This window comes from Fragaria vesca, linkage group LG4 (assembly GCF_000184155.1).
Source record: "Fragaria vesca subsp. vesca linkage group LG4, FraVesHawaii_1.0, whole genome shotgun sequence".
Lineage (NCBI taxonomy): Eukaryota > Viridiplantae > Streptophyta > Magnoliopsida > Rosales > Rosaceae > Fragaria > Fragaria vesca.
In genome coordinates this window covers 15,593,578-15,607,994 of record NC_020494.1, presented here as the reverse complement: position 1 = coordinate 15,607,994, position 14,417 = coordinate 15,593,578, and the positions used below count along the sequence as shown (strand labels likewise).

The following is a 14,417-nucleotide window of genomic DNA, read 5'->3' as shown; positions in this document are numbered from 1 at the left end:
TCCTTTCTTCCCTATTAGAGTTGCTCTGAACCTATGAATTGTTGGTTATGGGATTAGTAAATAAATTAGGTGGCGTTGTGAATTTGGGGAGCACGAAGGCTCCAGGTGTTTAAGGTTGGCTTTGGAATTTTAGTAGTGTTTGCAAGTGCTTTTAGGAAGGGTTGTCCATTTTCACGGGAGGTTATGCCAATTTTTTTGGTACGTAGCATCTCCTTTGGAGGTGGTCCCCGCAAGGTATAGTTTGGATTTCAAGGTGAAATTCGGGGTGAGTCCTGACAGAGGCTCTAGTATTTTGAAATAAACAACAATTTTTATAGAGATTAAAATCTCAACACCAATCCAATAATAAAATAATCATCCAACTAAAAATATCGAATAGTCATGCTAAGGATCCATTATGACCCTAACAAAAGATTTAGCTACTAAGAGTCATAACAAACACAATGATCACAATGAAAAACATAAAAAGACTAAAAAGGAAAAAAGGATGAAAGGTTGGTGATGATGGCTGCCTCCAAATATGTCACGTCCCGAAAGCTCCTTTCTCTGTGAAATTCGTGCTCTTTATATAGGGAGATTTTCTGCTCATCTTTGGCTTCAAGTTTCCTTGTAAGACATGCAATTAGACTCATTTCTTAATATGACCTATCTTCATTCAAATGACCGTAACTGACTCTACACTATGCCAATAACATCATCAGACGACACAAGAGGCACGACATATAAAGCAGCATTTGAAACAAGTGTCGTCTGATGGTTTTTGTGGTTTTTTAGATGACATATAAAATGTAAAAGTCGTCTCAATGACATCCTACTTCAATACTTTTAGAGGCTAGTTCATTTTTTCTAGGTTTGTAAAAATCATACGACATATAGGTGTGGTGTGAACAAACCCAGAAATTCTCATTTTTAGCTGAAAATTGAGACCTCATATATATGTTGTGTGAGAAAGGTTGTCCAAATCTAGTTTTCAGCTCTTTTAATGTACTTCTGGGGACGACAAATATATGTCGTCTGAAAATTGAGCTGAAATGAGGTTTTTAGCTGAAAATTGAGACCTCATATATATGTTGTGTGAGGAAGGTTGTCCAAATCAGGTTTTCAGCTCTTTTAATGTACTTCTGGAGACGACAAATATATGTCGTCTGAAAGAAACTGAAATTTTCAATTCAAACTTAGAAATTCTCACTTTTTGCTAAAAATTGAGACCTTATATATATGTTGTCTGAAGAAGGCTGTCCAAATTTGGTTTTCAGCTCTTTTAATGTACTTCTGGAGACGACAAATATATGTCGTTTGAAAGAAACTGAAATTTTTAATTCAAATTTCCTTGTGCAGAGTTTTACTTATGAGACGACATATTTATGTCGTCCAAAAAAAACCTTAAATTTTCAATTGCGTGTGGAACCAATTTTCCCAATCTTAGCGAATTCGAAATTTTCCCGCTCTTAACGAATTATTGCACCACTTCTTTGTGTGACTCAGACGACATAAATACGTGGTAGTAAGAGGTCCGAAATTGGTCAACAAACGATATGTCTATTATCCATACGGAAACGCTCTTATCTCCTCCAGCCAAACTTATTTTTTTGATTCGTGAATGCTAGAAATCTCATTGATTACCTGCGAAACTAATTCATGAGAAAATTTAGACACGTTTATAAACCTGTCATATAGGTCCCCATAGAAAAATTTAAACGTAAATAAAGTTGACTCATACGATCGAGACCCAAACTTTATCGAAAATTGGTAAGTTTTCTACCGTATCCATATTTTACTTATGTGATCACATCGTACGGTCAAATTTTGCAAATTAGATTTCGTTCATACAATTGGCTTATAAAGATACATGTTTAGGTATAATGTTGTAAACGTCTTATAGCACATTAGTAGGCACGTCATGATTGAAATGATTAAAACTAAAAAAATTCAAGTTTGAGTATTGGATATTACCATGATAGCGAAACCCAGCCCTGGTATAAAATTTAGACATTTTTGATAATGTTCGGGTCTCGGTCGATGCAGTCAACGTTAGTTTGATCATTCTTCAACAAAGTCAGACTACATGTCTGACTAATACTTGAAAAAGTCAACACAATTATCAAAATGGAAACGCTCTTATCTACTCCGCCCAAAACTTATATATTTGATTCATCAAAACTCAAACTCTCCTTTGGTATTGGCGAAACTAATCCATGTGAAAATTCGGTCACTTTTACAAATCGATAGTATAGTTCCCAATAGAGAATCATAAGGAAGTATAGGCGTAAATAAAGTTGACCCATGCGATCGAGACCCAAACGTTATCGAAAATGGGTAAACTTTCTATTGTATCCATATTTAACTACTTTGATCACGTCGTACGGTCAAATTTTACAAATTAGATTTCGTTCATACATTTGGCTTATAAAGATGTACGTTTAGATGTAATCTAGTAAATGTCTTATGGCACATTTGTATGCACGTTGTGAATTAAATGCCCAAAACTAAAAAATTAAAGTTTGAGTATTGGATATTATCATGATAGTGAAACATGACCATGGTACAAAATTCAGACATTTTCGATAATGTTCGGGTCTCGGTCGATGCAGTCAACATTAGTTTAATCATTCTTCATTAAACTCAAACTACATGTATATGTTGTCTACGAGCACTTAAAAAAAATGAAAGCACAAAAAGTTGGGTTTATGGGTTGGGGGTTAGGGTTGACATTAGTACAAGTCAACTATTCCTTAGTCAAAGGTTAGGTCAGACACTTTTAATTAGTTGATCAACTTAGACAACATATTTTTGTTGTCTGATAAACATGGTCACCAATTAGGTTTGAGAAAAGTAGTGTTACGCCGTTTTCACCAAGTCTAACACTCGACCTCATTTTTCACCTAGTCTCATAACAGAAAGTCTCTCTCTTCCTCACCTTCCCTTTCTCTCTCGAGGTCGACCCAGTTTCTCTCTCTCGAGCTCGACCCAGTTGCTCGCTATCTCTCTCGATTAGGTAACCCAGTCTCTTCGAGTTCAATTCGACTAGTTTGCGGGAATAAGGGGAGGAGGACAGACATTTTGGAGGAGAGGGAGGAGAACTGAAGTTGTGCGTTTGGGAGCAAGTGTTAGGTGAGTAAAACCTCTGAAATTTCTTAGTTCAAGAATTACAGTTGTTCTTCTTTCCCTCTTCCATTGTTGTTGATAATCCTTTGAGTTGTTGTTTTGCCATTGAGGATTTCACATTCTTTTGATAGGAACTTGAATTTAGGGATGCTTGGTTGTTTGAAAACTGGGTTCAGTCGGGTTTTTCTCTTCTGTTATGGTTTGGGTCGAATTTGTTGTAATTGGTCAATTTAGCATCCTTGTTTATCTTTGAATTCATGATTTGATTGCACAGATTCGTTGGGCATTTTGAGTAGTATAAAATTGATATATTATTTGCCCAAATTGATTGAGAAATAAGGAAGTTACGGTGTTGAGAAGTTGTTCTGTTTGTTGGTTCACAATGATAACGACCCGGATGGTTTCCATGACGTATTTGGCTCATAAAACTCCTCATTCACACAGTATTGTGGGGGGTTTCATTCACTTTCTATAGGATCAAGAATCATTTAAAACGGATTAGAATAGAGCCTTGTAGGAGACTTCAAAGTTGGGAAAATTCCATCAGATTTTCTGGAGCAGAAATTTGATTAATCTAGGTTCTAACTGAAGTTTGTTGTTAAATCTTGCTTAAAAACGTTGCTGCATAGCATTATGTTTTCATGATATATGATTTGTTGTGTCATTATACTTGTTATAAACCTCAGAGATTATGCAGATAAATTTTTACTTATCTGTAACATATTATGGATTCTTCTTCACTCTTACAAGTTGAAAATCTTTCAATGAGTTGTTGTTATTATATTATCTCTTGATGTTATATTGATCCTGGCAGGTATTTGTGTAAAAAAATATATGTTGCTACTAAAATACTGTGATTTCATGTCTAAAACCGTTTAAGGGCAATTGATCATTTTCATGTTCCTTAAAGTTGTATATGTTAACTTACTGATTGTACCAGTATTATTGGTCTTTACAGAGTCACGATGCATAGTCAAAATGTGTAAAGGTTAGAAAGCTTTGTGTGCTTTGTAGTTGTAAGATGGGTGAGTTGATCCCGTAGTGTGCAAGTAGGAAACAAGATGGGTGAGTTGATCCCATACTGAGCAAGCAGGGAACAAGAAGAGTCCTTGGGGTGAAAAGCCTCAAAATAGTTAGTGCACTAATTTGTCGTTGACCATTCACGGTGTGTATGATCCGTATTTGTGTATAGTCCTACTTGGTGGGTTGATCCATGTGGGTGTTATAGGTGAGAAGTATTATCAATGGTGTATGTTATGTACAACGTGAGTTATTTCCTTGAGTTAGTATAAACAACAAGAGTAAGGGATATGTTATGTCTAAATATTGGTTCGTATTGGGTTTTGCTAATTTCCTTTCAAATAAGATTTAAAAGTTGCTGCTGATTGTTCCGTTTTAGCATTTAGTTCATTCATAGTTTGTTGTTGCTGCTGATTGTTCCGTTTTAGCATTGAGTTCATACATAGTTTTTTGTTGTTGTTGTTGTTGTGTAGTGAAAGTTTGGAGTGAGGAAAGCAGTTGAAGTGGTTATCGGTTGGACCTAAACAAATTGAGGTAAGCCGGTTGTATGGATTGTTAAATATGATTGCTTCTTAGATTTGTTTGTGAATGATTGTTTAGATGGAAATGCTTATTTTAGTTGAGGTCATAACATTACGCTTATGCTTGTGTGTGTCTTTAAGATGGATAAGGATTGGATGCTTGCTGATAGGAGATCTTTGAGGTTTCAAACTGGGTTTGAAAATTTCCTCAAATTTGCTTCGGGAAATGCTGCCGACAAAACAAGTATACGTTGTTCTTCTCTGAAGTGTTGTAACCACCATGGATTTACCACTGGTGTTATCAAGGACCATGTTTTTTGTAACGGCATTATGCCCAATTACAGGAATTGGGCAAAACATGGTGAGCCTTCTGCCATGAATGCCAGAAGTAACGAAAAGTTAGAAACAGTAGAAGGTTTGCCGGAGGGTGTAGACAGTGAAGAAAGTCAGGGTGAGGAGATGTCAATTGACTCAGATGAGTTTCTTAGGTTTGTGGAAGATGGAGATAAACCTTTGTATCCCGGTTGTACAAAGACAACAAAATTGAACGCTCTTATTGAACTGTTCAATTTGAAAGCGAAGCACACAATGGCTGTTGCTTGCTTTTCTGACGTGCTATTGCTGATTGGGATGTTGCTTCCTGTATTGAATGAATTACCTAGCAATATATATGAGGCGAAGAAATCATTTGCAGCATTGGGGATGGAGTATGAAAAAATTCATGCTTGTCCAAACGACTGCATTTTGTATAGAGGGGACCATGAGGAAGCTGTAATCTGTCCAGAATGTAGTACATCACGTTATAAGCTGGGAAAGAATAATGTTGTGAAGGACGGGATTGCAGCGAAGGTTTTGTGGTACTTCCCTGTTATACCAAGATTTAAAAGGATGTTCCAATCACCAAAAACAGCTAAGGACTTGACTTGGTATGCGGATAGGAAAAAAGATGGCACGATGCGGCATCCAGCTGATCCACCGACTTGGGAACTTGTTGACAAAAAATGACCAGAATTTGGGAAAGAACCTAGGAACCTTCGTTTAGCCCTCTCATCCGATGGATTCAATCCCCACGCTGCTTTAAGCAGCCGCTACTCTTGTTGGCTGGTTATTCTTGTCACGTACAACCTTCCTACATGGTTATGCATGAAGAGGAAGTTCATGATCTTGTCGTTGTTAATATCAGGTCCCAAACAACTCGAAAAAGATATTGATGTCTATCTGCAACCGTTAATAGATGATCTGAAGTTACTGTGGCAGGGGGTTGAAAGTGTGTATGACGCTGTAAGAGACGAAGTCTTTACACTCAAGGCAGTCCTATTTTGGACTATAAATGACTTTCCCGCTTATGGGAACCTCTCAGGTAGTGCCACCAAAGGATATAATGCTTGTCCTATTTGTGTTGATGAAACCAAACCCTATAGGCTGAAACATAGCAAGAAAATGGGGTTTTTGAGGAATCATTGATTTCTGTGGAGACACCATCCATACCGAAAGCAGGCTGCTGCATTCGACAACACTATCGAGGACGAAGTCGCTCCTGAACCATTATCTGGAGAAGAAGTGTTGTCAAGGGTGGAAGGTTTGCCTCGTGACTTTGGGAAAGGAAAAAGCCCGCCAAGCATGCTGGTGCACTACTACACAAGAGGCCTTCAATGACACACAAAAAACGTCATGGAAGACCTACCATGACGTTTTCTATGTATCGTTAGAAACGTCGTCTTAGCCTGTGTCATGGAAAGGATACCCTTTAATGACATTTGAAAAACGTCATTGAAAACCTTTTGATGACACTTCCTTCTCGTCATAGAAACCTTTTGATGATGTTTGTAAACAGTTATCACAAGGTTTTCAATGACGTTTTCTACCTATCATTATAACTGTTTTTCTATCATTGTAATTATTTCTATGACGGTTGTTTCTCGTCATAGAAACCTTTAATGACGTTTATAGGTTGTCATTGTTACTCGAATTTTGTCATTGTAATGGTTTTTAGGACGTTTGTATCTTGTCATGGAATGTTTACTATGACGTTTACTAAATGTCGTCGTTTGCATTCCTAACTGTGCTTGAAATTAATCAATGACACTTTCAAACATCATATTTTGGTATTCAATGTCATTTTGAACCTGTCATAAAAAATGCAGTATGAAGAAAAAAAAAATTTGCAATTTACCGGATTTGAATTGCATTAGCATTAGAAATTAGGCATCCTAATATTGAATTTCATCATTCCAAATGCAATTCATATAGCATTACATCATTCCATACTAATTAAACTACCTACCTACATAAGTTGGAGCTCATGCCTTAATCAAGTTATGGGCAACAAGCTACCAACAACCAAAAAATACACAAACCAACAGTTCACAGCCACAAGTCATGCATATATATAGTACTGCAATCACAAAACCAACAAAAGACTAGAAGAAAATAGAACTACCAATACTTAAGTGCGAAGGGCAATGTACTTGATCGGCCAAGCAATGGTACTTCCAATTGCATCTTCCATGGCTGAAAATTCAGGCTGGAAACGGTAGAATTCGACTCTAGGATTGATTGCTTCCTCAATTTCTACTCTATAACAATCCGGTCCCAGCTTGTAGTCATGTACTGTGGTTAAAGGGTCAACTGTTGATATTCTTCCTTTTGCCACCACTTCATCTGTGCCCAGCCAATCAATTATGTTGTAGGGTTGATTAACACCAAGCTGCTGGAGGCAGCTTCCTTGTACAGACTACAAATTCCAAAGACAATCTTTAAAATCAGCAACAGACAGTATACAACATGTTTTGCTCATAACCAACAGATTTACAACTGATAACACAATAAAATGGATAATTCACAACTCAAACACAACTAAAAAGACCAGAAAATATGCAGACAGCAAAACAAAAAGTATTATATGCACATTAATTTGCACGAAATGGCTTTAGCACATCAATTTTGTTCAAGTAGATACATGCAGCAGATCGACAACATAAATCACAGTTAAAATCAACAGACCAACACTACAAAATCAAAACACTTTAAAATGGAAAAGGCTACAACTCATACACAGAAAAATGACATTTAAAATGTTAAAATTTAAACTTACCTTAGAATTTCTAGTCATAGGGCTAGGTGTAGTTTCTTTTTCACCAATTTCAGTTGCATCCTAAATTTCACAAGATATAGGCAAGTCAGTAGATGAACTAACAATATATATAGCAAACTATTGTATAGATAGACCAACATGACTGCTTAAGCTGATTTTACTTAAGTTCTTGTATGGACTAAATTTTACTTTAAGCTAATTTGAATTTAAACTATTGTACGAACTAAATTTTACTTTAAGCTGATTTTAAAGTAACTTACCTGTGCATTAGCATGACTGCTTGTGCCCATACTTCCAGTCTCACTACCAACAAACACATTACTAACACTGGCAGTAGAAGTTTTGGCCCCAATCTTTCAATACATGCAATTGACAATGGTTTCAGCACGAAACAAAGATTGAATATATATATATATAAACATATGAAGAGATAATTACTAGTCGAAAAACGATTTCCTCCAGCATCTTTGTCCTTTCATAGTTCGCCTCAAGTCTTTCCTCAAATGCTTGTTTCCAACAACCAGTTTGTAGTTGGGCATCTACCCTTGAAGGTGTGATGCCTGCTCCTATACCTCGGACACGGCCATTTTTCTCCTTACCAAGTACTTGACTCAGTACATCATGCTTTACAGGAATAGGCCCTTCAGTAGGAGGTTGCTGGGCAAGTTTGGCTTCCATCTCAACCTAAACAAAACATTTGGAAACAAAAATCATGTATATCAGAATACAAATTAAACTATGTACCTACAAATTAAGGAAACAATTTGGTCATGGAGTACTTACACATTTTTCCTGAACATACTTATTTTTGGATTTCTCATGGCCTTTAAGAAACGACCGTGTTCTACACTGCGTTTGTCCAGTTTTCAGTTTCTTTTAAGAACAGGAGTACACATGTTAGATCACATATGAGGTTTCTACATATCAACAATAAATATTTCAATTATGGAGGCTGGAAATTTTTTTACTTACATGCATGTACTCCTCTCTTGCATACCCTTTTCGGCTTAGAGTGTGAGGAAGCAGTTGTTTAGCTCTTACTGCCTTCATTTTTTCACTTTTTGCCTGCAAATTATAACAGATAAATTTCACATTAATTAGGTACTATATATTTTTCATTTCAAGGCTACTTTAACACATAAACATAATACAAAATGACTTACTTTCCATTCACCCGAGCTTCTTTCTGCCACAAATGCATCCCACTCTACCTGTGGCATATCAGCTGGTTTAATCAAACCGAGGAGCCGTGCAGTTTCTGTCCTGCTGCGACGAGAATCTAGAACAGTCATCATGCTACTGGTGAGTTCAGACTTATAAGCTCTCCAAAGCCTTCCCGTTTGTTGGAGGATGTATGGCTTATGAATAAGATCCACCTTATATTGTTGCTACATAAGAACAGATAAAAATATCACAGTTAAGTGGTATAATACATAGTTAAAATACTTGGTATAATATTACAGCAGAAATCAAAAAAGGAAAAACAGAAGGTTAAGCAAGGGCATTACCAACAAAAGACCCCATACTTCATTTTTAGGTTTATCTTCCACTAAACGCCAGTCTTGTATGTTGATCGGGACCTGCTCCCTGACTATACACCCAACAGCTGAGCTAAACTTCACGGATGCTGCTCCAACAGGTTGTCCTTTCTCATTCCACTCAACGGTTTGTTTCAGTGATGACCCGGTTGGAATGACTTATAAGGTAGTTTGACCTCTCTTTTTCCCTTTGCCACCATTTGGAGTAACCTCACTGCTACCAGCTTCTTGTTGGATATCAGCTGCAGGTTCGATCCTTGGAGCACCCCTAGACTCGGGTGGCTCTTCTGTTCTAATTCTTTTCCTCTCTGTCGGCATAATTCTACATACACATGATAAGAATGTCATCAGTTAAGTTCAAAACATGAAGTACAAAACATTATCATTATATAACCTATACAAAACAATTATAATTAAAGAACATCGGTAATAAACATATTAGCGCAAGACTAATGTCAGAAAATGCTCATTATATATATGACAAAAATATTACAACCATTACTGAGTAAGTTCAGAAAGTTATGTAAGTACAGCTTCACATTACAAAAGACATCAGTACATCAATGGTTACAAAAAATGATCAGTGGCTAATTAAGCTGCCTCAGGATTCAACATCATCCTTATTCTCAATGTCAAGTGCAGATGGCTCTTGATCAACAGTAGAGCCATAAAATATCTCATCAAATTGTTCGAGATCATCAAAACCTCTTGGTGGCGCCGTCAACACAACATACCAGCTGGATTTTTCATTATCCCTAGAGTAAAAAACTTGCTTAGCATGTGATGTTAAAATAAATGGATCTTTTTTACTTAAACCTTCATGAAGGTTAACTAAGGTGAATCCATCTACTTTCTTCACACCAGAAGTCATGTTGGCCCAATCACAAAGGAATACGGCCAAACGGAACTTGTAGAAATCCAAGACCAAAATGTGTTTGATTATCCCATAGTAATTTGATAAGGTATCTGCTTCTATGTGCACACCATAGTCTTGTGTAGATACATTAGCCTCCTTAGTATGAAAACGGTTTCCATTAATAATAAAACCAAAGTGAGACATTGCATAACGCCTTGGCCCTTTAACAAGGTAATGTAGCATTTCAGATGACTCGACAGAAGTACTATCAGCTTCAAGTTTAATCTGGAAAGCCGAAACCAAAAAGCCTAGTTTCAGGTCCATGTTAAAGTGGCTAATAAGTACCCTAAAATAAAAGAACCAGATATCAATCAATCAAACCTTAGGTTGCAACCATTCCACAAAATTCTCCAAATGCACTTTCTCTAGCAAGTTTGAATCAGTTATCAAATGTTGATCAGACCACCTTAACTCTTCCTTATGAACCCTAATGAAACATCAAACAGAGATGTATATGTAAGGTATCTAATTTTCGTTAATCGTAAGAAAGGTATCTAAGTGACTGAGGATTTACTTACTCAATATAAGGTTCAGTTTCTTGACTGTTAATAAGGACACAGAGATGCACAGCCTTGTGAATTTCATCAGTCAACTGTAAAGATCGGCCTTTGAGCAGTGTCGATCCTTCAATTATTGTGTCGTTTTCAACTCTATCATTCCGTTTTCGTTTACTACTAAACACAGATGAGTTTTTCATGTATCTGCCACAAAACCTAACACACTCATCTGCTAAGTAGTTTTCTGAAATACTTCCTTCTGGAGCTGCACGGTTCCTAACATAACCTTTAAGGACCTTCATGTATCTAAAAGTTCAGTAAATAAAAACAAATATTAACACAAAGCAGAAAAACACAATCATACAATTTAAGCTAAAAGTTATAGGCACTGAATAATACCTCTCAAAAGGGTACATCCACCTATAATGAACTGGACCACATAATTTCGCTTCTCTTCCTATGTGAATTGTGAGGTGAATCATTATGGAGAAAATGATGGAGGGAAGTACCTCTCCAACAAGCACAGGGTCTCAACAATTTCATCTTCTAGCTCTTCTAATCTTTTTTATCAAGTACTCTTTGACACAACTCATGAAAAAATGAAGAGAGACGAAATAATGATTTTCGAACACCTTCAAGTAAAAGCCCCTTAACAGTAACAGCTAAAAGTTGCTGCATCAAGACATGATGATCATGGGACTTCAGCCCTAGAATTTTGCTCTCTTTAATCTTGATGCAGTTTCCAATATTGGAGCAATATCCATCAGGAAACCTTTGCATCCACAGCCTCTAAGAAATTTTGCCTTCTCAGACTTTGTAAAGGTGTAAGGTCCAGAAGAATCCAGCTTATCTTCTCTTGCTTCTTCTGGAACATCTTCCATTAATTCTTGTAACTCTAGATCTCTACGTGAAGCTACCCGAATTTTTGATTTTTCCTTCACATCTAAGATTGTATCTAAAACACTCTCACACACATTTTTTTCAATGTGCATGACATCCAAATTATGTCGCACAAGTAGTTCTTGTATAAATTTAGCAAACAAAATACATATCAAACTTATAATTCCCCATCACAATCCTATTAATTTAAAGTAGTATATAACAGTAAGAATATAATACTGACCTCCCAATACGGCAATTCAAAAAATAAGGACTTCTTTTTTAACAACTTGGCTGGATCTCATTTTTTAAGTTTCTTCTGTTTCTTATGTTTTTTCCCCCACTTATTTGAGAACCCAGCTAAAGCACGAATTGTAGCTCTTCCTGTAAATATTTTAGGCCTCACCCTTCTCTCCTTTCTTCCATTGAACCACTTATGTTTTCTACGAAAGACATGGTTTGCTGACAGAAATCTTCTATGATCCACGTAAATAGTCTTACGAGCAAGTGGTAGCCAGTAAGAGCAAGTTTCAGGACCACAAACAGGACAAGCAAATTCTCCTTTATTGGTTAACCCAGATAAATTCCTATAAGCCGGGAAATCATTAATAGTCCACATTAGGATACCTCTGAGGTTAAACATGGCTTTAGAATAGGCATCATACATGTCAACACCATCCCACAGCAGTTTTAAGTCATCTATAAGGGGCTGCAAGTATACATCAATGTCATTTCCAGGTTGTTTAGGGCCTGGAATGAGTAAGCTTAGCATTAAATTTTCAGAAGACATGCACACATTTGGTGGAAGATTATAGATGACTAGCTAGGATAACTGGCCAAAGACTGTGTGGAGCTAAGATTACTGAACGGGTTGAAACCATCAGTTGCAAGTCCAAATCTCAGATTCCTCGGATCAGATGCAAAAGTAGGGTATTTTTTATCTATGGAACTCCAACAAACTAAGTCCACAGGATGACGCATCTTGCCATCTTGACTGTGATGACTAGAATGTCATGTTAACTGCTCACATACAGATGCTGAAAGAAACATCCGTTGAAGTCTTGGAATTATAGGAAAGTAGCGTAATACTTTTGCACCAACTCCTTTTATCTTGCCAGTACGTGAGTTTACTTTATACCTCGGAGCATCACATTCAGGACATTTTTGTAAGTTCTCATAGTCTTTTCCCCTAAACAAGATACAATCATTGACACATGCATCTATCTTCTCATACCCTAAATCAAAATCTTTAAGTGTTTTCTTGACTGTGGACAGTGACTCGGGGAAAGTATTTGCCTCTGGTAGCATATCTTCAAACACACTCATGAACTTATCAAAGCCAGAATTAGATAGACCAGATTCAGCTTTCAACGTATACATAATTAAGGTGGTTGAAAGTTTTGAGTACTTTGTACAACCAGGGTATAGAGGAACTTCAGCGTTTGAAATCTTTTTCTGATACCTATCATCTACATTCATTAAACTAGGGGATTCACCTTCAACTGGTAACTGAAAACAAATATCTTCATACATCTGATGCACTTCAAGCATTTCAGTATCCTCATAAATATCAGCTAATTTTGCAAACTCATCAACTTTTTCACATCTTCCTAATAAATTTGGCTCACCATGAGCGACCCAGACCTTATATGTCGGATCAAATCCATATTTGGTCAAATGAAACAATATCGTTTCATCATTTTGTGGACTACGGTTTCGACAGATTAAGCAAGGACAGATGACCCTGTCAGAATTCCTTGCAAACTTCTTAGAGTTTTCAATAAAATCGTTAACCTTTTCTTGGTGCTGGGAACTATTTGGATTCCAATCTAGCTCTTATTCATGCTAAATTATAATTCCATTACACCTACCAAAATTTACAAATCCAAACAGCTACATGTTATACGGATGCGCAAAACACAAATCAAATTAAAACAACAACAATAACTCTATTAACATCCTAATAACAAGTATTTAGAGCTGCTAATTAAATAAAACACCAAACAAATAAACACTCAATCAGTGAAGCTTAAGCTTAAGCTTGTATTATAGTTTTATTTGATAGGTATTATAGTTTTATTTATAAGTTTTATTTGATAGGTCTATAAGTTTTAATATAATAACATCATGTAATAATATAGATTCCACTTAAGAACACATGCTTTCAAATATAAACATATCATAATCAATTCAAGATCTCAATATCATAAACATTTAATTCGAATATTGCCACACAATTCAATGTCAAACAATCCAATACCAAATAATCCAATTTCACAAATCATCCAATGTCATCAACGATTCAATATCAAACAAACCATGTAATAGCATAAATAACAATAACACAAACACCCCATCAAACCTTACCTCGATTGCACAGCAAAACTCAAGATCCAACGCCACCTCTCACACTTGTGGATTGCCAAGATCGTCTCTGGAACCTTACCCAAAAGGTAAAGTACATACAAAAAATGAAAAACTAGATTTAGTACTATGTTGCAAGTAATATACATAAATAAGAAACTCTAAAATATAAAACAGATACAAAATAAGACTCAAAAGTTGTTTAATGAGCTACTGCAAAAAATAGGAATCAGCTGTTAAAGAAAAGACTGAGTTAGAACAAAGTTTCATCTGTCAGCCTTGTGTCAAAACAGTGTGTAAGATGGTGTTTTTGGCTTCATTTTTCACTCACTCAAATCCAACAAAAGTTTATGAACCAAAGCCTATTGTAAAGATGAGATTACAAGCTTTAAGTACATAGCTTGAGTTTTGAAAACGAAGCCCTGAACAGAAAGTTAGGCTCTCTAAAAGTTGAAGCAAAAATCTGAAAACCCAGAAAATTCA

General features: G+C 36.2%; 2 protein-coding genes across 2 annotated transcripts; one reads left to right on the top strand and one right to left on the bottom strand.

The window, feature by feature from the left end:
- Positions 1 to 4,787: 4,787 nt before the first annotated feature.
- LOC101301192 lies at positions 4,788 to 5,651 on the top strand. Its single transcript, XM_004298224.1, has one exon. The coding sequence runs from the start codon at positions 4,788 to 4,790 to the stop codon at positions 5,649 to 5,651; it is 864 nt and encodes a 287-aa protein (XP_004298272.1).
- A 4,228-nt stretch (positions 5,652 to 9,879) lies between these two features.
- LOC101300907 lies at positions 9,880 to 13,121 on the bottom strand. Its single transcript, XM_004298223.1, has 8 exons — positions 12,709 to 13,121; positions 12,434 to 12,573; positions 12,072 to 12,320; positions 11,464 to 11,646; positions 11,091 to 11,148; positions 10,713 to 10,997; positions 10,516 to 10,621; positions 9,880 to 10,419 (listed from the first exon to the last, which is right to left on the bottom strand). The coding sequence occupies exons 1-8, from the start codon at positions 13,119 to 13,121 to the stop codon at positions 9,880 to 9,882; spliced, it is 1,974 nt and encodes a 657-aa protein (XP_004298271.1).
- Positions 13,122 to 14,417: the final 1,296 nt, after the last annotated feature.

Bases quoted from the DNA above. Each gene is read 5' to 3' on its own strand.
- LOC101301192 (XM_004298224.1), top strand. From the start codon at position 4,788: ATGGATAAGGATTGGATGCTTGCTGATAGGAGATCTTTGAGGTTTCAA.
- LOC101300907 (XM_004298223.1), bottom strand. From the start codon at position 13,121: ATGCTTGAAGTGCATCAGATGTATGAAGATATTTGTTTTCAGTTACCA. The intron at 12,321-12,433 runs GTAATCTTAGCT...TACTCATTCCAG, and splicing joins TGATGGTTTCAACCCGTTCA to GCCCTAAACAACCTGGAAAT. The intron at 11,647-12,071 runs GTAAGACTATTT...AGAGTGTTTTAG, and splicing joins TTACTGGCTACCACTTGCTC to ATACAATCTTAGATGTGAAG.